This window comes from Sapajus apella, unplaced genomic scaffold (genome assembly GCF_009761245.1).
Source record: "Sapajus apella isolate SASKATOON/1434 unplaced genomic scaffold, GSC_monkey_1.0 scaffold12, whole genome shotgun sequence".
NCBI classification, from domain to species: Eukaryota; Metazoa; Chordata; class Mammalia; order Primates; family Cebidae; genus Sapajus; species Sapajus apella.
The window spans coordinates 30,406,797-30,430,760 of record NW_022436952.1 but is presented as its reverse complement, the minus strand read 5'-3'; the positions used below and the strand labels follow the sequence as shown (position 1 = coordinate 30,430,760).

The following is a 23,964-nucleotide window of genomic DNA, read 5'->3' as shown; positions in this document are numbered from 1 at the left end:
GGGTGGGAAGAGGCAAGGAGGCAGGTGGCCCCATGGACACAGAGGCTCACTCCCTGCTCTGAGCCTCTGTTCATCCATCAGCAAAAGGGGCTACTCTTAGTCCGCCCGTCTAACTGGGTCTAGCTGTCTCTGGGCTCCTGCTGTCCCCGGTGACCTCAGGAAGAAGCCAGGCCGATCTCTGAGGCTGGGGAACTGTTGCCGCACCTCGCACTACACACATCCTAGCGGCTCTGTTTGTTTATCTGAGAGGGGACAAAGGCATTCTTTCCCCTAGGGACGAAGGACGATGTCCAAGGCCCAGGGTGGGGCTTCCTTTGGAGAAGAGCTGCCTGCTAGACAGAAGAGTCAGTTCCTTCCGCATAGCCCTGGGCAGGACACACAGGAGACTCCTCAGGTTGTTCCAAGTGTCAGCCGCGGCAAGGCCAGGACAGGAAGAGGGGCAGGGGAGCAGGACACAGGGAAGGGGTACGGGTGCATTCTGGAACAAGATTTCATCTTCCATCAGGAGTTAGTCTTTCAGCTGGGCACAGCGGGTCACACCTGTAATCCCAGCACTTTGGGAGGTCCAGAGGGGAGGATCACTTCAGCCCCAGGAGTTCAAGATCAGCCTGAGTAACTTAGGGAGATCCTGTCTCTCTGAGGAAAACAAAAAAAGCCAGTGGCGACACACCTGTCCTTGAGAGGCTGAGGTGGGAGGATGGCTTAAGCCCAGGAGTTTGAGCACCACTGCACTCCAGCCAGGGTGACAGAGAGACTGTCTCAAAACAAAAAAGAAGAAAAAGACTTAATCTTTTTTTCTTTGAGACAGTCTCCCTCTATCACCCAGGCTAGAGTGCAGTGGAGCAATCTTGGCTCACTGCAACCTCTGCCCCCTGGGTCCAAATGATTCTCTTGCCTCAATCTCCCGTGTAACTGGGACTACAGGCGTGTGCCACCATGCCTGGCTAATTTTTTTCATTTTTTTTTTTTTTTTTTTTTTGGAGGAGGAGTTTCGCTCTTGTTTCCCAGGCTGGAGTGCAATGGCGCAATCTTGGCTCACCGCAACCTCCACCTCCTGGGTTCAGGCAATTCTCCTGCCTCAGCCTCCCGAGCAGCTGGGACTACAGGCACGCGCCACCACGCCCAGCTAATTTTTGTATTTTTAGTAGAGACGGGGTTTCACTATGTTGACCAGGATGGTCTCGATCTCTTGACCTCGTGATCCACCCGCCTTGGCCTCCCAAAGTGCTGGGATTACAGGCTTGAGCCACCGTGCCCGGCTCATATTTTTAATAGAGATGGAGTTTCCCCATGTTGGCCAAGCTGGTGTTTTTTTTTTTTTTTTTTGAGACGGAGTTTCACTCATGTTGCCCAGGCTGGAGTGCAATGGCGCGATCTTGGCTCACCGCAACCTCCGCCTCCTGGGTTCAGGCAATTCTCCTGCCTCAGCCTCCTGAGTAGCTGGGATTACAGGCATGCACCACCATGCCCAGCTAATTTTTTGTATTTTTTTTAGTAGAGACGGGGTTTCACCATGTTGACCAGGATGGTCTCGATCTCTTGACTTCGTGATCCACCCGCCTCGGCCTCCCAAAGTGCTGGGATTACAGGCTTATGCCACCGCGCCCGGCCGGCCAAGCTGGTTTTGAACTCCTGACCTCAGGTGATCCATCTGCCTCGGCCCAGCCAAAGTAGTGGGATTACAGGCATGAGCCTTAATCTTTCAGCAGACACTATTATTTCCTCTGTGCCAGGGACGGAGGATTGAAGGACGAAAATCCTAGTCTGGGCCCTTCCTCCGAGACTCCCAATTGCAGGCCAGACACAGCGGGCACAGGAGCACCAGGTCTACGACATACAAGCCAAGAGAGGAGCGCAGAAACATCGGAGCATGCAGCCCAGCGTCACACAGGCCTGGGGCAGAATCCCCACCACTGCTGACTCTCCAGGAGCCCTTGGTAGTTTAATTCACTTTTGAGCCTCAGTTTCCTCATCTGTGTGATGGGCATGATGACAGCATTTACCTTGGGGGCTTGTCAGGATGAAACAAGATGCCAGGCCAAGAGAAGATATTCTATAACTTACAATTATGATGGTGATTCTTTTGATTGGAGAGAGCAATGAAGGACGGGTAAGACCCACAAGTGGGGAGTAGGAACACCGGGTGGAGGCTGGAATTATGTGGTGTGATGATTCCTGGTTGGTGGCAGTTCTTTCCTATCCAAGGGAGAAATCTGAAGACGCTTCAAGGGGCCACCTTTCTGCCCAGACACTTAGGGACATCCCTCAGCACTCCGTCCTCAACCATATACAGAACAGTTTACAGAGGAAGACCTCCCAGTCCGACCTTCACCTGGAATTGTCTCAGGTCACCCAGAGCATCTGAGGGAGAAAAGGGGGCCCTCTGAGGCCCAGGGCTGCCCCGAGGTTCTCATGTCCTGCCTTGTTGCCAGGGGAGGGGGATGTAGGGTTGAGAGTCAGGCTGAGCCCACATCACTGAAAGAAAGGCCTTTCGGTTAGGGCTCCTGCTTCCTTGCTGTGGGCATTGATCCAGCTGGGCACCAGTTTCCCATTTCATTTTTCTCTAACCCTTCCTCTCCCCGTTCCCCAGGAGCCATGGGATTACATGTGTCCATCTCTCTGCCACTGGCTCTGTCCCTGGCTCTGCCTGCCACAAGCCTATCCTGTGTAGAGTTGCTGCAGGCTTCCCGAGCACGGAATGAGTGCCTGCCCACTCCCCCGCCACCCCTGGCTTCAGTTTTGTCTAGATGGGTTCACCTAGACAAAATACAGGCTGCCAGTTACATCTGAATGTCAGATAATAACAAATACTTTTTTTTTTTAGTATATCCCTAAATTACAAGGGACATAGTTACACTAGAATATGATTTGTTACTTATCTGAAATTTAAATTTAACTGGTTGTCTTGTACTTTTATTTACTACGTCTGGTGACCCTACCTCCAACCCACTTATGAGAGGGAGAGTGAGGCCAAGAGCGAAGGGTGGGCAAGAGAAGGGGCCCCTTGGCCCAGGCCTGCTGCCACTCCTTCCTTCTCCCGGCTGCCTCCCTCCCTAACGAGCCACACCTTCCAGCAACTGATGGCAGACTGGTCAAGGGATTTTCCTTCCTGCGTGATTCTGGTGTTGGGCTCCCTGTGGGCAGGGCAGCTGGGAGGGCAATGGAGGCCCATCTGCTCGTAGATTTCCTCCTCGAAGCTTTCCAACAACTCAGAAGAGCCAAGTGCCAGGGAAACCCTGTTCCTTTCTTATTAAATTCTGCCTGACTCCCACCTTGCTGAGATGGAGGCTCCAGGACTCCTTTTCCGTGGCCCAGCTCCCCCATCATCCCAGCCACCCCTGCAGAAGGGAACCCACAGGCCGTGTCTGTTGCCACTGCAAGTGGGGCTAGGAAAGGCCTGATTTTCTATTTTATTTTATTTTTTTGAGACAGAGTTTTGCTCTGTTGTGCAGTAATGTGATCTCGGCTCACTGCAGCCTCAACCTCCTGGGCTCAAGCAATCCTCCCACCTCAGCCTCCCAAGTAGCTGGGACTACAGGTGCACATAACCACACTCAGCTAACTTTCGTAATTTTTTTTTGAGACGAAGTCTTGCCTTGTTGCGGAGGCTGGAATGCAATGGTGCGATCTCAGCTCACTGCAATCTCCTCCCGGGTTCAGACGATTTTCCTGCCTCAGCCTCCAAAGTAGCTGGGATTACAGGAGCACGCCACCACACCGGGCTAATTTTAGTGGAGATGGGGTTTCACCATGTTGGCCAGGCTGGTCTTGAACTCCTGACCTTGTGATCCACCCACCTCGACCTCCCAAAGTGCTGGGATTACAGGTGTGAGCCACCATGCCCAACCTTAATTTTTGTAATTTCTGTAGAGCCGAGGTTTCACCATGTTTTCCAGGCTGACCAAGGTTTTATTTACAAACAAAGGAGAGATTCAAGAGGCGCAGGACGTTGGGGTTCGACGGGATCCAGACACCAGCAGGGCCCGAGGCCCTTCATGGCAGCACTCCTTCACGGATGTCTCGCACACTATGCTCCCCTCCGCTTTCCCAGGGAAGCCAGCCTGCAGCACTGTGGCACCTCAGTGTCCAGAACAGCACAGAACACGCGGCAGGCTCCCCATCAACACTGCGGATCAGAAACCCTGGGGTAGACATTGCTATGCCCCACCCTCCACAAAGAACAATATAGAAATAAAAGCTAATTTTACTCAATAAAATCATTCTCTCTCCCCTTCCCAATGATAGCATACTACAATAATTTTATTTACCTGGCTTTTTACTCATAATGCTATATCCTGGTGATCACACGGTAGCGATAGAGAAAGTTTTTCTTTCCTAGCTGTATAACATTCAATTGTATGTACATATCCTGGTTTATTTACCCTATTCCCAACTGATGAATATTGAGATATTTCCAGTCTTTTTTTTTTTTTTTTTTTTTTTTTCTTTTTGAGACAGAGTCTCGCTCTTTCGCCCAGGCTGGAGTGCAGTGGTATGATCTCAGCTCACTGCAACCTCCACCTCCCGGGTTCAAATGATTCTCCTGCCTCAGCCTCCTGAGTAGCTCAGATTATAGGTGCACACCACCACACCCAGCTAATTTTTAGTGGAGATGGGGTTTTGCCATGTTGGTCAGGCTGGTCTTGAACTCCTGACCTCAAATGATCCACCCACCTCAGCCTCCCAAAGTGCTGGGATTATAGATGTGAGCCGCCATGCCCTGCCCAAGTTATTTCTAGTCTTTTGCTACTACCAATAGTGCTGCAATGAATAGCTTTTGTGAATATTAATTTTATACATATATATATCATTTATTTTTTGAGACAAGGTCTTCCTCTGTCTTCCAGGCTGGAGTGCAGTGGCGTGACCGTAGCTCACTGAAGGCTTAAACTTCTGGACTCGAGCTACCCTCAGGCCTCAGCCTCTCAGATAGCTGGGACTATAGGTGTGCACTGCCACGCTTGGCTAATTTTTAAATTTTTTTTTTTTTTTTGGAGTTTGTCACCCAGACTGCAGCGCAGTGGTGTGATCTCAGCTCACTGCAACCTCTACCTCCCAGGTTCAAGGGATTCTCCTGCCTCAGCCTCCCAAGTAGCTGGGATTACAGGCACCCACCACCATGCCCAGCTAATTTTTTGTGTTTTTAGTAGAGACAGGGTTTCTCCATGATGGTTTTGCCATGTTAGCCAGACTGGTCTTGAACTCCTGAGCTCAGGCAACCCTCCCACCTCTGCCTCCCAAAGTGCTAAGATTACAGGCATGAACCACCATGCTCAGATTGAATTTTGACTGTGTGTCTTTAGGATAGATTCCTATAAGTGAAGTTTAAAGGGTCAAAGGGTAAATACCTATGTAAAATTGCTAGATATTGCCACATTCCTCAAGAAACTAATTTCTATTGCATCTGGCAAAATTATTTGCTGTGCTTTATATAACACTTAATTCTTAGAATAACTGTTGGAGATGAGTATGTCTAATTTCATTTTCAGATGAGGAAATGAAATATACAGGACAAAAGACTGACAAATAGAGCTGAGATCTGAACCCAGAGTCTGAAACTCGAGTTCGCCCACTTAAAATTGCTACACTTTCCTGCTTTTCTGAAGAAATCGAGAGGTAAAGGAACTTGCCCCTTGCCAACGAATGAGTGACGATATGGGGAATTGAACCCAGACCTGCAAACTTGCCAGTCCTTGCTGCTTCCCTTATACTGAGTGCTGTGGGCCTCAAAGTATTTCTTGTTCTGTTTCTCCATCCACAATTACAGGGAAGCGTGGATGCAGAAATCTCGCGGGCCAGGCAGGGAGCCTGGGGTGCTGTCCTGAGCCCTGGAGCGCTCTCCCCGGCTGCTCCCCTCCCCTCAGTCTTGCTTCCTCTTGTGAAGTCTACATGCCAGCCAAGACCCAGTTTATGAGGCCTGACCTGATCTCTGCTCCTTGTCTGCTCCCTCAGCAAGACTCCCTGAGAAAAAGAATGGAGGATCATGTCTTAACCATCAGAGCATCAAAGTGCCCAGGCCAAGGCTGGCCACATAGAGGGAGGGCAGGTGGCCAATATTTGCAGCATGAGTGAATAAAAGGAAAAATGACAGCAAAGAATGGAACTACCAGGCACCATTTCAGGGCTGGGACTAAATATTTACCTTGTTCACTGGGTAAACATAAGCCTGGTTTCCAGGCTCTCTGTATGCCAGCTTTCCTTCAGGGGCTGACAAGTCAAACTGGTATTGTTACAGTTTGAACAATGGTTTACACATGTAGGGTTTGGGCGCATGAGGTGCTTGAGCCTCAGCTTCTGCCATTCCCCAGCTCCATGTATCTTCCCCAGGGAATCCGCTTCCCAGTCCTGGAGCCCTAGGTGGCTTTTCACCTCCATTCTGCTGCCTGGTCCGTCCACACTCTCCACGAGGCTGTTGAATCAGGGTTCATTCTACTCTAGATGAAGCTGTGGATCCTTGCTTAACCCCTGGGTTCAAAGCCATCAGGAGCTGCTTGCAACATGATAGGACAGGCTTGCCTGGGTCTACTGCCTAAGCGACCTCCTGGGAGACACCTCTTTTAAGGGAATAGGGTTGGGTATAAAAAGCTGGGTCCAAGTGAAGCTTCAGAGATGTAGAGATGTAGGGGAGGAAGGACTCCGAGTTCAGTGTGGCAGTGATTACTCAGCCTCTGGGACTCACACCAGGGACATAAGGAGAATGGAAGCTGCATGTGAAAAAGGGAAGGGTGATTTCATGGAAACATGAACAGCTCTGCTTTGGGAACACCCTCGTGGAGTGTAAAGGGAGCGGTGAGCAACTCTGATCCCTGGTGTCCAGCGTGGGAGGCAATGCCTAGAGGCAGTGGTCACATTGGGAGAGGGGTACCCAGAAGATCAGGTGGTCCTACTCAGAGGACACCACGTGGCAGCTGAAAGGACTAGTTTAAGAGTACATGTGAGATACCCTCTGGAAGCTGCCATCAGTATCCATCTGTATTTAAAGTGATAGTGGGTCTCTGCAGGTGGGATAAGGGGTAAACCAATGAAACCTGAGTCATTACAGTTAGTGACCTTTCACTGAGACTGAGGCTTCTATGACCAGGAAAACAAAGCCAGCGTAAAAGCAGATTCCCAGCTGGGCGCACTGGCCCATGCCTATAATCCCAGCACTTTGGGAGGCCAAGGTGAGCAGATAGCCTGAGTTTGAGACCAGCCTGACCAACATGGTGAAACCCCGTCTCTACTAAATAAATACAAAAATTAGCTGGGTGTGGTGGTACATGCCTGTAATTCCAGCTACTTGGGAGGCTGAGGCAGGAGAATCTCTTGAACCTGAGAGGCGGAGGTTGCAGTGAGCCGAGATCGCACCACTGCACTCCAGCCTGGCAACAGAGGGAGATTCCTCCATCTCAAAAACAAAACAAAACAAAACAAAAGAAGCAGATGCATGAGACACTACTGCTTGGAATCTGGGAATGCTTTAGGGAGTGGGGCTAGAGCTGGCCTATGCTCCAGACAGGCATAAACTATCAACGTAAATACAACTACAGATGGAACGCTTCACCTAAGCCTTTACAGGCACGGTGCTGATACTGTCCCCTCCAAGAGTATCATCTGGGCGGGTACGGGCCCTGGACGCTGACATTTTTTCCAGTCAGCTATGGAGTTTGAATTTTCTTCAAATTTACACTCCAAATTTACACTCCAGTCCAAATTAGGCCTGACTGGTTCCTCTTTCTTTTTTTCTGAATGCATATCAGTTTGGGATGGGGGCCTAGCATTTCCACTACCATCAAGAGGAGAGATGAGAAAACCAAAGTTGGGCTCTTCATCCCAGGGGAAAAAACGATGGGCTGCTCTGGAACGCTGCAGAGTCAGGGCTGAATGAATGCAGGGCGGGGCAGGAAGCCGGGGAGTGTGCCCAACGGCTGGCTGAAGAGTCTGCCATGGTGTCCGGATGGACATGTGGTATTTGGTTTAAAGCCCATGCTACTGGGGCATAAACAGCTGGGGGTAGATGATCAGGCTCAATTGTTCTCTCATTTCCCAGGAAAGTCCAGGAAGGAAAAGGCTCCAGTTTTAAGCTAGAATGCATTGTCCTCAGTGGGTGAAGCATAGTCAGGTAGCCCAGTCTGGCAGGGAGCCAGGGGGGAGCTTGGGATTCTCATGGCTGCTGTGGCTGGTGGCCCCCTTCACAACAATAGCTCATTGGACTCCTGTCCTTCCCACCTCACCTCTGAAATTATCACATCCATGTTAAATCTCTGGTAAGATACTATCAGACACTCCAAAGTCCAGTTTGGAACTAGAGTCCTTGCTTGATTCAAACCAGAGTCCTTTCTCCCTCCCTGGTTCTACCTCCCCATCTACTCCCTGCTTTTTCTCTCTGTCCAGCTGCTAAGGTCCCTGGGCCATCAGAGGTGAATAGAACAAACCTAGGACATCCATCTCCACCGAGACGAGACGCCTGCATGACTCTCTATCTGCATCAGAGTTTCTCATCTTCCAGGAGTTAAGAAGAGGAGCTGCTTTGGGGACACCCATTTCCTCTCCTTACATAACAATACTCTACATTTGCACAGGCATTCTTGGTTTTAAAGGGTTCCACATTCAACTTCTCATTCAGGGCTTATCACAAAACGCTAAAGTAGCTAGGGTCATGGTGACCCTCATCCCTTGTCAAAGATGAGGCCACTGAGGCTCAGGGTGACGACCTATGTGCCAGGAGTTGCTAAGTGGTGGATCACAGACTCCAGTTCAGGGGAGGCAGGGTGGTAAAGAAGCAGCTGGATGAACCTGGCTTTGAATTCAGCTCAGAAATGTTCCATCCGTGTGACACCACAGGCAAGTGACTTAACCTGATTGAGCCACAGCTGCCTTATCTAGAAAAAGGGATGATTGTGCATCCCTCAGAGAGCTGTGGTGAGCATTCACAAATCATGAATGAAACACGCATAGCATAGGGTTTGGCAAATAGAAGTCCAGTCAATGTCTCAGTCCATCTCCAGTGTTTCTTCTGGTTCCAAGCTCAGGACTACCCTTTAAACCAAGTGGTAGGTACGCAATGAAAACGTTTTAGTCGATTTAGCCCTCTCCTTTCTCCCATCCCTCCCCAAGTGAGAGGATGTTTATTCGCAGCTCCATGCTGCAGGGAGCTCTGTAAACAAGGAGTGGCAGCAGTACTTTCTCCAGGTGGCACCACAATGAAAGGCCACAGGGCCTAGGGCTGCTCCCTGTGGATATTCAGTCTTGGGGAGAGGCCAGGCAGCAGGCTGGCTGCTCTGGACACTCCCTGTGTCTTCTTCACCCTAATTGGCTGCCCAGTATACTGAGTAGCAAAATGGCCTTTGGAAAGGCCCATCCTGTGGCCACAATGATTTCTAGCAGGCCAAATGAGAGCACTGCCTGCTGGGAGCACTGCCAACTCCTCTTGTTGGGGATTCTCTGGGAGCTCCCGAGGCCTTACTGGAGCACTGTGTGCTTGGCTCTCTGAATGCTTAGACGTGACGGGCACTTTAGCTATGGGTCCTTCGGGTAAATGTGGCTAGAAGGGTCGGGTCCTGATGTTGTTTCAAATAAAAGCTGGAGACAACGGACCTTATGCAACTCCCTCACTATTCACTGGGGGAACCAAGGCATGGAGGAAGCACGTGACTCCCCAAGGTCATACACTTCTGCCAAGTGCAGGGCAAACACTGCAGATTGAACTCCTGGTCTACTGCTTTCCATAGCATCAGCTAAGATGATTGCTCTGAACCTGGGGCTACGGCAGCCTCTGATGATGACCGTGGGCGTCTCCTACTCTATTCTGGAGGCTCCCCATTGATCCCTATGTGGAAGTCTTCCTCTCCCTTCTAATCCCAGTAGGCACTGGGATTTAGCCATCCACAGCAGAGGATCCTGCTGTTGGATACCTGAAGGGTGGCACTGAAAACACTATCAGATCAGCAGAGAAGCTCTGTCCCCTTACCCCCAAGGGCCTTGGATGGCCTCCAACCAGGGCATTTCTCCTTCCTGGGCTGCACTCAGCTGTGACTGGGCTCCTCTCTCTGGCATGCCTCCTCTACATCCAGAGCTCTTCTAGGTTTTCCCCCTTCTGCCTGACTCCTTTTTCCTTTCTCCTCCACTTCCTTCAATCTTCTTGGGGCATTTTAAGCCCACCTGTGAGTTCCTCTTGGGTTTGTGGTAAGGTCTAAAGTCTGTTATCAAGAGAAATTCTAGCCAAAGTGGATTGTGAATATGAAAAAGACAGAAATACAGAACTTAAGTTTATAATAAAATGATATAAAATAGATATGTATGGCCGGGCGTGCTGGCTCACACCTGTAATCCCAGCACTTTGGGAGGCCGAGACGGGTGGATCACCTGAGGTCAGGAGTTCAAGACCAGCCTGGCCAACATGGTGAAAACCTGTTTCCACTAAAAATATAAAAATCAGCTGAGTATGGTGGTGTAGCACCTGTAGGCTACTTGGAAGGCTGACGAGGAGAATTGCTGGAACCCGGGAGGCGGAGGATGCAGTAAGCAGAGATCTAGCCACTGCACTCTAGCCTGGGCGACAAGAGTAAAACTCTGTCTCATAAAAACAAAAATAAATAAATACATACACAAAATAGATATGTACTTATGGAAACCATAGAAAAGTGTTTGGCAACCATCCCAAGATACCTGACAACGTGAAATATTTTTATTACAACTTGTCTGACTTTCAAAGGTTTTCATAGCACCTGCCTTCCTGTTATTGCCTACTATGCTCCTCGTGCACTTTCAACTCAGCACACGCAGGCTGCACTGCCTCCAAAATACACCAGTTGAATCCTGCCTCTTCTCCTTTGTCCGTCTGAGCCGCCCTCTCCATGTTTCTGACCCTGTCATCCTGATCTCACTTCATGGCGCAGTTTGCTTCCATTTTGCATTTAGCTTTCCCCAGGTACACCGTCAACAGCTAGCTACTGTCTGATGTCATCAATCAGCACTTCATCAGAGACAATTGCGTCTACAGAGCTTTTGGCTAATTACTGTCACTTCTCCTTACCCATGTGCATACGCATATCATCTTTCCCTAATGAGACTGGAAATAATGATTCATTCCCTGGAGCAGTGGTTTCCATAAATGACCAACCCACAGACCAGTGCAAACTCGCTGCAAAAGAGCTTCCTCTGAGGAACTAATTAGAATGCAGATTCTTGGACTGCATGGGAGGAGAGAATCTCATAAATCTGGGTGTAACAGGCACAGAACACTAGGTATAATATGGGTGGGACTTTGGACTAACATATCCAATCAACCATATCTGGACAAGCTGCTGGTGATTCTGACGAAGCTGATGAATTGCCAGGTTGGGAACTGCTGGCACCAGACAACCCAGCAGAAAGCTCTGTCCATGGTAGGTGCTCACTCCCCTGTTGTTTAGGTGTATGCCTCCTGATAATGAGCTTGATCATAACAATACTGTTATATTATGCCTGTACTGTTTCCTTAAGTGAGGGAAGAATGATTTTGAGTACCTAAGAGGTGGCAAGCTCTGTGTCTACATACATAATCTATTCCTTTTAATAACCTTTTGCAAACAAAGTGGTATTTTCATTGGGCATTAGAAATCTGAGAAAATTAGTGTTAGAATCTGACCTCCAATGTAATGGGCTCAATCTATGACCTTTCTACTTATCAGAGGTAAGTAGAAAGCTGGTTTGTACCTGGCTTGCAGATACCTTCTTTGGGCAGCACAATGTTCAAAATTTAAAAAATTTACCAACACTTCTATCTGGATACTTTGTATTGATATCTGGATTTCTGGCTTCTCTTTATGGGGGAAAAAAAAGGTTTGGTGAACACTGGGGCCCATGTTACTGCAGGGCGACAGTCACGTGGAGCCTTTAGACAGGCATGTGCCTACCACTCACAGTAGTCCCCATCACTCACTATTGTCTTACATTCTGTTCCCAACTAGGTTCTCATAGGCCTGGTTTGTGACTGCTGCACACTTAACCTACTCTCTTGCTTCCCACTGGTCAGGAAATCTGGCAAACTTAAAAGGCCTTATGTTGCTCGGTCCTGTATGGATGTGTGATCATAGAGGTGTGTGCATTTCTGACTTTTTGTGATTTCAATACTAAGGAAGCTGTTGATACATTATCAAGAGAAAAGTGCTCCCCAAATTACACATTCTGGTGTATCCCAGTAAAATTCTATGTTCAACCTCCAGACTAGCTGGGAAAAATATGGCAAATCATCTACTTGCTCCAATTCAATGGTGTTTAGAAGTAAGAAGACACCGTAAGCAATGCCACCAAGTGGTGGAGAGACTCCATGCAGAATCGCCACCCTCAGCCAAAGACCTTTCTCAACACACAGGGCCATGCAGAAGCTAGAAACAAAATGCTTGCCCATCTCCATAGGCTGGTCCTTCCAAGTAGCTATCTAATCTATCTAATCAATCAATCAACCAATCAATCTATCTATCTATCTGAGACAAGGTCTCTCTGACACCCAGGCTGGTTTGTGTCAGTGGCACAATTGAGGCTCACCGCAATCTCAACCTTCTGGGTTCAAGCGATCCTCCCACCCGAATAGCTGGGATAACTACAGGCACAGGCCACCGCACCACAAAAGGGATGTGAGCCATGTTTAAAGTCACCTGGTCACGCAGGGATCTTGTTCTACTCTCTACACCAGTGTTGCCAACTTTACCAGGGACTGATGTCGTGGAAGACAATTTTTCCACAGACTAGGGAAGAACAGGGGGAATGGTTTCAGGATGAAACTGCTCCACCTCAAGTCATCAGACATTAGATTCTCATAAGGACCGTACAACTTAGATTGCAAGCATGTGCAGTTAATAGGGTTTGCCGTTCTGTGAGAATCTCATGCCACTGCTGATCTAACCTCAGGCGGTAATGCGAGCGAGGGAGAGCCGCTGTAAATACAGCCCACTGCTTACCTCCTGCTGTGTGGTCCAGTTCCTACCAGGCCAAGGACGGTACTGGTCTGTAGCCCCGGGGTTGGGGAATCCTGCTCTACAGTTTCCAACCTCAGAGATGAAGCATCCCCTCTATAAGTCAGAAAGAAATTATTAAAGTAGGAGAATTAAAACAGGATCACAGAGAGAGAGGTTGAAGAATTTGACTTTCTGTGTTTACTTGTATGAGGCAAAACAGCACATAGAGGCATCCACAGTATTTAATTTGTTTGGATAATAGTTACAGATAAACAGGTACACCCCATATACAATTACCAATACTTTTTATACAGTTCATATTTCAGTACATCAACACTATTTTATTTACACTCTATTTATGTACATTAACATCTTTCTAAAGTCAGTGCATTGTCAACAAGTTTTATACAGTAATTTACAAGGTGAATGTAGTTAATAGTTAATTTAATAAACTTTCTGCTAGTTCGTGAATTAAAAAAATTAATTACAACCAGTATAACAAACACAGATCAAACAACATTAGTAGATTGTGCTACCTGCTTAAATAAAACATCTGTAAAGAAATTATTTAAAATCTTCCACTTTTTAATGGGACATGTCCAGGTAGGAATGGACACATTTTATATACTGAAAATCTGAAACTATAAAGTATGCATTTTGTCTGACTTTATTACATTATACAATTTAGGCCACTCCTTTCTACTTGTAATTATATTTTTTCTGAAAAGGATTTCAATTTAGGTAGTCATTTAAGGTAACCATTCCAAATGCTCTGAAAAGAACTAGATATTAATAGTTACTGGCCTCAGATATCAGAATACAAATGCTTAGTTACATTGGTAATTACTACCTCTGAGGAAGAAAGGGTAGTGGAATCTGACAATTAATGAGAATCAACTTGCAGGGTCTAAATGAATAAACAAAGACCAAAAACAAGATGAAACATTTCCTTCAAATATATATTAAAAAACTACACAGAAAAAAAATGCTACCTGAAATAAATAATATTTATGTTTGTTCCAGTCTTGAATAATTGGAGAAAAAAATGAAGTAAGCAAAGAAACATAACTTTTAATAACTACTGCAAATTTTTTTAAAAAGACAAATATCAAAATAAAAAAATTAGTGGACATGCAAATAAAGCAAAACTAAAGTTGACTTCCTAAAACTACCAACTTCCTTAAATAAATCTATGAAATCCCAATGTCTGGGATGTGTTTTGTTTTAATTTATAGCCCTTAGAGCCATCAAATACACACAAGCAGATTCATTTGCATGTGTTCTCTCCTTTTTAAAGTGCAAAACAAACACGGAAAAGAACCACTAATTGTGAAACTTGATCTAGCTCCAATGCTGCTTACCTTCCCAGAAGCTCTTGTTGCAACATGTGCATGTGAAGATGATGCAAATATTGGCAAACATCCCCTCCCTCAGCATGGGTGGGGCCGGGGGTGCAGAATACATTTCTGAGGATACTTGAAGTATCCTAAATGTAAGATGCCTCCATTGGGAGGGCCATGGTAGCTGGATTTCCCAGGATGCTTTTCCTTTTTACTGGGTCTCCCACAAGGCTCTGGGTGGAAGGCACATAGCTCTTAAGAAAGCCTCCCTTTCAGACTAACCACTATATGCCCCTGCCACCAATGACTGGTTGTGTCTCAAACTCAAACACAATGACAAAAACAAAAAACAAGAAAGACAGAGTAGGGAAACAATTTAAAAAATAAATCAAAAAATCATCATCCATGCCATAAGAATCATTTGCACACCTTCATGATCTTGCTTTCTCCATCTTGTCAATATAATGGAATAAAACTTCAGGAAAAAGGAGGTAGCATATCATGTCGTCCCTAGACAACATTATAATTTTTTGTTTTTTACTTTGACTCCAAGGAAATCTTTAATATTTGTTATGATTACTGGTAAACTCTATACTCACTACATATTTGTTCACATCTGGACAAGCACAGTTGAATTCTTATTTGGTCCCAGGTGGCTGGTGCCAAACCCTTTGTTTACAGGCTAATGGTGGGATCTGCCTGAAAGTTCTCTGTCGGAGAGCTTGTATGAGACTTCAAAATAAAATTATTACTACTCTTAAAGTTAACTATTTTAATTAGAATTTTTATTTTGTGCTTCAGGGTCACAGGATAAAATAACTACATTTAGCTTGCCTTTCAGTGACGCTTCTGCCAAATGTCAGCTACAAGGAGTCATCTCCCTCACCACCAAGCTGTCTAGCAGCCAGAGTGGTAGCTTTACTGTAACACACAGTACTTTTTATAATCAGACTCAAAGTCTTCATCCATACTGCTTGTGTCTGCCATCTTTTTGCCATCAATCTTTGGCAGAAATTGTGCATAGTCTATCCCCTGCTGCTCATAGAAAAGAATGTAGGCAGAGTCGGTGTCAATTTCATCAGGGTGAAGTTCCTGAAAGGGCAAGAAAAACCTTTAACAAAAAGCCATCACTATATGGCTCTAAATCCTTGCCAGGGAAGGGAAAACCAACCCTCTCTAATTACTAAACATGATTGCTTCTGATAAGCTCACTAGTTTGGCTATCTCACACCTGCCCCTTTAAAATGAGCCCAATTATTTCCAAAGTTTGCTTTGGGGAAAATATTTTGACCATAGACAAGTCAAAAAAGAATGACTTAAAACTCCATCAAATTCTAACAGTCCAGAAGATGGGAGATTTTTGCATTAATTAACTCCTTTTTTTTTTTTTTTTGAGATGGAGTCTTGCTGTGTTGCCCAGGCTAGAGTGCAGTGATACAATTTTGGCTCACTACAATTTCCACCTCCCAGGTTCAAGCGATTCTTCTGCCTCAGCCTCCAGAGTAGCTGGTATTACAAGCATGTGCCACCATGCCTTGATAATTTTTGTATTTTTAGTAGCGATGGGGTTTCACCATGTTGGCCAGGTTGGTCTCAAACTCCTGACCTCAAGTGATCTGGCTCCTCAGCCTCCCAAAGTACTGGGATTACAGGCGTGAGCCACCGGGCCCGGCCAATTCACTCTTTTTCCTCACTACTCATGTTTTCATTCCCTACTCTACATATCACTTTTGTTCCTTTAATAATGACAGCATCTATATATTGATTCTAACAGAAACATCTATTTCTTATTCAGGAGATAGTCCATTATTTCAACAAACGTTCCCCAGATCTGTTAATATTCTGTTTCCAACTTTCATTCAAAGATTGAGAATGTTTACCTTACAGCTGCTGTCATTGTAACAGTACCACTTGCAGTTTGGGTTTTTGGCATAAGTGACATAATGGCCCCCACCCAGAATTCCTGAATGGCACTGCAAGAGATGAGAGATTGAAAGTATGTTAGTAGTTAATTGTACTATGGCCAGGGCATAGCACTAGGATCTGAGCAGAAGAACATTGATCATGTAAATGGTCAGTAGTTAAAAAAACATTTTTTGTAAAACCAAAGTAAACAAAAAGCAAAACTCAAAAGTCATAAGCTCCAAGTCTTGTGTGGATAAACAATCATTTTATAATTGTAATTATTATTATTATTTTGAGACAGGGACTTGCTCTATCACCTAGGTTGGAGTACAGTGGAATGACCACAACTCTCTGAAGACTTGACCTCTGGGGCTCAGGTGATCATTCTGCCTCAGCCTTCCAAGTAGCTGGGACCACAGGCACATGCCAACATACCTCACTCCATTTTTTTTTTTTTTTTTTGAGACAGAGTTTTACTCTTGTCACCCAGGCTGGAGTGCAGTGGCACGATCTTGGTTCACTGCAACCTCCGCTCCTGGGTTCAAGTGATTCTCCTGCCTCAGCCTCCCAAGTAGCTGCCACCACGCCCAGTTAATTTTTGTATTTTTAGTACAGACAGGGTTTCAGCATGTTGGCCAGGCTGGTCTTGAACTCCTGACCTCAGGTGATCCACCCACCTTGGCCTCCCAAAGTGCTGGGATTACAGGCATGAGCCACTGCGCCTGGCCACCTCGCTCCATTTTTAAATTATTTGTATAGATGGGGCCCAGACTGGCCTCAAACTTCTGGGCTCAAGCGATCTTCTTGCCTCAACCTTCCAAAATGCTGGGATTACAGGTGTAAGCCATCACACCTGGGCAGGCCAAGATTTCTATAACTTTGTCTATCACTAATGCCTAGAAATAAGCAGGACCTGAAAAAATACTTGCTGATGAATACATGAAGACAAGTGAACAAAACACAGACCATTCTCTGAAAACCATATAATAAATCACTTACCGAAATTGCATATAGATTATAAATAGGTTTAATACGAGTGTCTTCTCTTTGGTCATCAGTGCTGTCTTCTTCACTGTGGTTTCCAAGCTGACCATTGCTGTAGCCGTTGCCACATGCTTCATGCTCATAAAGGAATCCATTGGCCAAAGCTACCTCATGGTCCTGAGGAGTGACCAGCTCTGGTTGGCTGCCCCCCAGCATATGCCCTCGGCTCAAGGCGTCAGCCAGCTCACAGATCTGCCCAGCCCCATTCTCTTTGCTGGCATCCAAGTTCTCCTTACTACTTGACAGTTTATTTTTGCTGCCAATCTGGGGCAGCCGGAGCCTCCCTTTGCTCCTCCCCAGAGTCCGTGGGCTGCTATTAGGGCTGCTGTTTTTGCTGGAGGGACAGCTGGTTCCACTTTTTCTTGTTGAAGAAGGAGAACCTGTGAACAGGAGAGAAGAAAAGATTGACAAATCCAAATGCCACAAGGTAAGCCGGCCCCAAATGCTACTCTAAGGTTAGCTTCACAACTGTATACACAAAGGTAAAGATAGGGGAGTTGTGACTGGCACTCTTTAGTTCCTATTATGTAGCCAGTAAGTTACATTTTTGTCTTCTTCAATGCCAAGTCCCTATAAGCAACAATATCCTGAAAATGTAAAGTACATTATAGGGACTCAGAAAATGGCAGAAAGATGATTTATGTCAGATTCAGTAGAAAAAAAGTGTAACTATTAGGCTATAGAGTTTTCCAAATACATATTCTTCTCCTTTGTAAAATTAGACAAAAACTATGACCACCATTTATTGAGTACTTACTATTGTTAGACATGGTACTGGGAATTTCTTGCTGTCCATTGTTATCTCTATGTCTTACAAAAATCCTGTAAGGCTTTAAACTTTTTGGTTATAGCCTCTTGCCCCACCCCCTTTTATACCTTTAAAAATAATTGAGGACCCTTAGAACTTTTATGTAAATTTTATATATCAATATTTCCCATATTAGAAATTAAAACTGAGGAATGAAAAAGTACAACACATTAGTACAGACTTCACTGTCAAAGTGACAATATCATCCCATGTCATGTTGTCTCTCACACCATTGTACATTTGTGAGATAATAAAAGTGAAAAGGCACATATTGTCTTAGTATTGTTATGAAAACAGTTTTGGGCCAGGCGCAGTGGCTCACGCCTATAATCCTAGCACTTTAGGAGGCTGCAGCAGGAGGATCACTTGAACTCAGGAGTTCAAGTTCAGTCTGGGAAACATGGTGAAGCCCCCCCCCCCATCTCTACAAAAAATATAAAAATTAGCCAGGTACAGTGGTGTGTGCCTGTAGTCCCAGCTACTCAGGAGGTTGAGGTGGAAGGATCAATTGAGCCCAGGAGGTCGAGGCTACAGTGAGCTATGATCTCTGTTGCACCACTGCACTCCAGCCTGGGTGACAGAGTAAGACCTTGTCTCAAAAATAAAATAAGATAAAATAAAATAAAAGAGTTTTGATCCTCTAGACCCCCTGAAAGACGGGGAACCTCAGAACTTTTGCTATAAGGGGACAAGACAGCAGCTACCATTCCTGTTTACTGGGTATCAGGCACTGTGCGAAGTGCTTTACTCTCCACGTGTCAAACTCCCAACTCTGTGTAAACCTGGTATTATCTACATTTTACAGATGAGAAATAGATTCAAGGAGGCTGAATTTTTTGCCAAAAGTTACATAGCTCAAATATAGGTGGGTCTGATTTCAGATAGGTTCCTTCCACCCAACTAACCTGATGTTCCAGAACAGAAGACAGAGAAACATATGTAGCCTACAAGGGTCCCAAGAAGACACCTGCATAGGCCCCAGGTCTCACCTTTTGGGCTGCTGATAATGTTGGCGCTAAGTGAGGATGGGCTTTTGCTCAGGAGCACATCCTCTTCCCCGGCCGAACTCTGCGCTTCCACTTTCTTCACCTCTCTTGCCAGAACCCTGGTCTCGGAGAGCTCGTCTCCCTGGGGTGTGAGTGGTTTACGCTGGCAGAGCGCTGGATCTCTTGGTACCAAAAAAGCACTCGGGTCAAAACTTTCCCGAGGAAATTTGACAATTTTCTGTGATTTTATCCATCGACCATTTACAAATTGAAATCGCTTAAGATGAATTATCTGGAGAAGTAAAGTTAGAAAACATCTGCATTGAAGAGTTCTGAAGATACAAAGTTTACATGGAAAAAACAGGTCTAATACATGTGAATATTTGGGAATATGTAACAGAAACCCTTCATCATTCTTTAAATACTTCAAAAATATGGTTTTCATAAAAGCCTCTTCACAGGCCCCAGGGCACTGGTATGCTTGTGTACACATACTCAACTCAGTTGGGTGCCACAGCCACGTGACTATACGCAGTGGGTGCTGGTTCTGGGCTCAGTTGCTCTTCTAGAGTCCACAAAGGGCTAGCCTAAGCTTCCTCTCTCCACAGACCCAGAGTTTCACCCTCTCCTGAAGTTCACATTCACCGCGTTGGACCCCTTGTGGCAATTCTCACATGGCACTGAATTGCAGTTACTGGTCTACATGATTGCTCTCTTCTTCTAGGTTACAAGCTCTTTAGGAAAAGGAATTACCAAACATTTGTAGAAAGACTCATCTCTGTACTCAACATAAAAGCTGTGTACAGAAAGTGTTTTAAACACTGCAGAAGGAAGGGTCTTATTCTCAAAAATAACAAAATCAGCCGGATGCGGTGGCTCACGCCTGTAATCCCAGGCTGAGGAGGGCAGATCATGAGTTCAGGAGTTCGAGACCAGCCTGGCCAACGTGGTGAAACCCCATCTCTACTAAAAATACAAAACTTAGCCAGGCATGGTAGCGCATGCCTGTAATCCCAGCTACTTGGGAGGCTGAGGCAGATGAATTGCTTGAACCAGGGAGTCGGAGGTTGCAGTGAGCTGGGATCACGTCACCACACTCCAGTCTAGGGACAGAGCAAGACTCCATCTCATAAAAAACAAAACAAAACCTCCTGTTTATGTCTTCCTTCTTACATGCTAGATTCCTGTTCTTTCAGAGGCAGGACTGTAACATACCAGGATGGGTGGAAGCCTCCAGAGATCCAGCTTCTTGGTTGCCAAACAGTGGGTCTTACACTTGGAACAGTAGTACATTTCATTTTCCCCTAGCTCTTCCTCATTGGTGAAAGCACGGAGACAGCTGTCCAGATTGATGGGCTCGGCTTGTGCTCTCCGACTCTGCTCCACACTCTCATGCTCATCTACAACCTGCAGGTAGAGGGAACAGGAGGAAAAGGGGGTGTGGGAAGGCATTTGAAGTGGTGATCCAGTTAGCTATGCATCATCCTCTTGGCCACTCACCCTCATCTTACTCTATATAAGGAAAAAGCAAATACAACTGCCTGGGTATGGTGGCTCATCCCAGCACTTTAGGAGGCCAAAGTGGGAGGATTGCTTGAGTCCAGGAGTTTGAAACCAGCCTAGCCAACATAGATCCTATCTCTATAAAAGAAAAATTAAAAAATTAGCTGGGCGTTGTGGCACATGTCTGTAGTTCCAGCTACTCAGGAGGATTGCTTGAGCCTGGGAGGCAGAGGTTGCAGTGAGCTGTGATTATGCCACTGCACTCTAGCCCAGATGACAGAATGAGACTCTGCCTCAAAAAAAAGGAAGAGAAAACACAACCCAACCTAGAGTCTGAGCAAATACAGCACCTACAGACTATTCACAAGTCTCACATCAGTAACATTCTGGATAAAATTTCTATTAATATGACCATAGCTTTTCTTGAAAAATTTTTGAATGCTTCAAAATGACAAAAACAAAAACAAAAATTTGTATTTATTTAACAATTTTGGAATCCTATAAGGGATTACATGTGAGCTGGCCCCCAAGCCATGGGTGCTGACAGTAAGCCATTTATTTTTTATTTTTATTTATTTATTTATTTTTTTGAGACGGAGTTTCACTCTTGTTACCCAGGCTAGAGTGCAATGGCACGATCTCGGCTCACCGCAACCTCCGCCTCCTGGGTTCAGGCAATTCTCCTGCCTCAGCCTCCTGAGTAGCTGGGATTACAGGCACGCACCACCATGCCCAGCTAATTTTTTGTATTTTTAGTAGAGACAGGGTTTCACCATGTTGACCAGGATGATCTCGATCTCTTGACCTCGTGATCCACCCGCCTCGGCCTCCCAAAGTGCTGGGATTACAGGCTTGAGCCACCGCGCCCGGCAAGCCATTTATTTTTAAGCAGAAAGTCAGAGCATTATTAGCATGCTGCAGACTTTACAGAAGCTAGGAGAAATAACATGAAACACAGAAGGCAGATCTGGATGAATTAAGGGCATAGAAAAGCTCACCATGAGATGACAACACAGCACATCATGAAACCCTACAGGGTACAACTCATTTGCATCTGATACCATGTAACACAGAGTTATCGAAATACTCTATAATTATCTGTCTCCTCCCTCTTGGGGCCTTTTTATCTGAGATGGCAACAAAAGGAAGAGCAAGCTCAAAAGAGTGTGCTGCTTTTGCTGAGAAGGCCCCTAATACCCACCCAAACCTTTGGGGTCCTGTTAATCAGCATGTTAGGCTGTAGAGCAAGAAGGAGTTAAGCACAAGAAAGGAGAGAGAGCAAAGAAGGGGTGGGGTTCAGGGATGTATGTTGGGGTGGTGTGGAATGAAGAGGAAGGAGAGAAGGAAGGATGTAGAGTACAAAGAAAAGAAATAATTTTCCCCTCTCCCATTCCTGGCTGCTACCTGACAAACAATCAAGAACCAAACAGCTGGGATCCTTCTGTTTGTCTCTATAATATATGGGAAGGTGGATGAGGCATCAGGGTTATGAATGCTACCATGAGAGTTCGCACAATAGATATTCGTGTCCCAAAGCTGAGCCCAGACCACAAGGCCCCACACTGACTGCCTCTCTGTGGCAAGGGTCACATATGTCCATCATACACCCTATTTATTGCTCCTCCCTTCCAGAGGTGTATGGGTTCTCCCGAGGCAAATTCCTCCATGAATTTCCCTTCCTGAAAGGCATGATGGGAACATTAGGCTGCCTGGAATACAAATTGGCACAGTGCAGGACATTCAGCTTAGAATGAGTTTCAGCTGAGACTTTTTCCCTATAGGATAGGATGGTTGAGTCAGGAGGCTGTCAAGTGCTGCTATAAACCAAACTAGCAAGGTTGGGTTTGATCGTGCAATTAAAGGTTTTAGTACTGCATAACTATCCAGTCTAAAGAACTCATTTAAAAAGGGGAACTTACGGCCGGGCGCGGTGGCTCAAGCCTGTAATCCCAGCACTTTGGGAGGCCGAGGCGGGTGGATCACGAGGTCAAGAGATCGAGACCATCCTGGTCAACATGGTGAAACCCCGTCTCTACTAAAAATACAAAAAATTAGCTGGGCATGGTGGCGCGTGCCTGTGATCCCAGCGACTCAGGAGCCTGAGGCAGGAGAATTGCCTGAACCCAGGAGGCGGAGGTTGCGGTGAGCCGAGATCGTGCCATTGCACTCTAGCCTGGGTAACAAGAGTGAAACTCCGTCTCAAAAAAAAAAAGGGGAACTTGGAAATTCTATTTTTAGAAAAGGAAATCTGGCTTAGACTTGGGTTATAGACTTCTTTTTTGAGTACAAATTCTGTAGTAACAAGATATTAACTGTCATCATCTTTTGAACTGGTCACTCAAGGAAAAAACTGACATGCTTCAAAAGCAAATACGCTGTATCATGGTTGCTGGAATGAGCAGAAAAAGAGATGTATCAAATACAGCAGTGTTTCTTTTCTCATAGCCAGTTAAATATTATCTCTATTATCTCTACCAGGAATACTTTATGGCCAACTACAAATTATAGTAAGCTAGTAAAGAATGTTCATTTTTATTGGCCATATTTTCTGTGGAACACAGGTTACAGTGCTAGATGAAGACAGGGAGGAAAAAAGGCTGATACAAAACATATTTGTGGACTAGACTGACAATAATTTATATTTATCAATAAAATTTCCCAAAGTGATAAAGATTCCCTTTACCTCTTGGGATCTAGGTTCAGATCCTCTACTATTGTTTAAATAGTCTATGAATGACTTACAGGCACCCTCTTCTTTTTTCAAAGTTGCTTTAAAGCTCATCTTCAACACAAAACACAGGAAATGAAATATCTTTCATATATTTATAAGACTATTAAAAAAAGAGAGAGTCCTAAGAATTTATCTAGTTTAATTTTCTTTTCTTTTCTTTTTTTTTTTTTTGAGACGGAGTTTCGCTCTTGTTACCCAGGCTGGAGTGCAATGGCACGATCTCGGCTCACCGCAACCTCCGCTTCCCGGGTTCAGGCAATTCTCCTGCCTCAGCCTCCTGAGTAGCTGGGATTACAGGCACGCGCCGCCATGCCCAGCTAATTTTTTGTACTTTTAGTAGAGACGGGGTTTCACCATGTTGACCAGGATGGTCTCGATCTCTTGACCTCGTGATCCACCCGCCTCGGCCTCCCACAGTGCTGGGATTACAGGCTTGAGCCACCGTGCCCGGCCTTCTTTTTTTTTTTTTTCCTTTTTTTGAGACAGGGTTTTGCTCTGTGTCTTGCTCTGTTGCCCAGGCTGGAGTGCAGTGGAGAGATCACAGCTCACTGCAGCCTTGACATCTTGGGCTCAAGCAATCCTTCAACCTCAGCCTCCCAAGTAGATGGGACTACAGGTATACACCAACACACCTGGCTAATTTGTGCATTTTTTGTAAAGACAGGTTGTCATATTGCCCAGGCTGGCATCTAGTTTAATTTTCTACTGAGAAGTCTGAGGTCCAAACAGG

The 23,964-nt window shown here is 45.7% G+C and overlaps 1 protein-coding gene and 1 pseudogene across 5 annotated transcripts in view; one reads left to right on the top strand and one right to left on the bottom strand.

Moving 5' to 3' along the window:
• The window catches only part of USP32 (ubiquitin specific peptidase 32), a 241,596-nt gene that overhangs the window by 12,734 nt on the left and 204,898 nt on the right, over nucleotides 1–23,964 (bottom strand). For 3 of the 5 annotated variants that reach the window (XM_032280742.1, XM_032280743.1, XM_032280744.1), the window contains 5 exons: nucleotides 20,216–20,407; nucleotides 19,004–19,292; nucleotides 17,162–17,586; nucleotides 16,138–16,230; nucleotides 13,093–15,349 (listed from right to left, as the gene is read on the bottom strand). In XM_032280742.1, coding sequence (XP_032136633.1) covers nucleotides 15,176–15,349; nucleotides 16,138–16,230; nucleotides 17,162–17,586; nucleotides 19,004–19,292; nucleotides 20,216–20,407 — 1,173 coding nt within the window. In that variant the 3' untranslated portion in view covers nucleotides 13,093–15,175. Of the gene's footprint in view, nucleotides 1–12,920; nucleotides 13,032–13,092; nucleotides 15,350–16,137; nucleotides 16,231–17,161; nucleotides 17,587–19,003; nucleotides 19,293–20,215; nucleotides 20,408–23,964 lie in introns of those variants that run through there. The other 2 variants (XR_004269707.1, XR_004269708.1) reach the window with 1 other exon arrangement.
• Nucleotides 9,722–11,226, top strand: LOC116552670 (annotated as a pseudogene).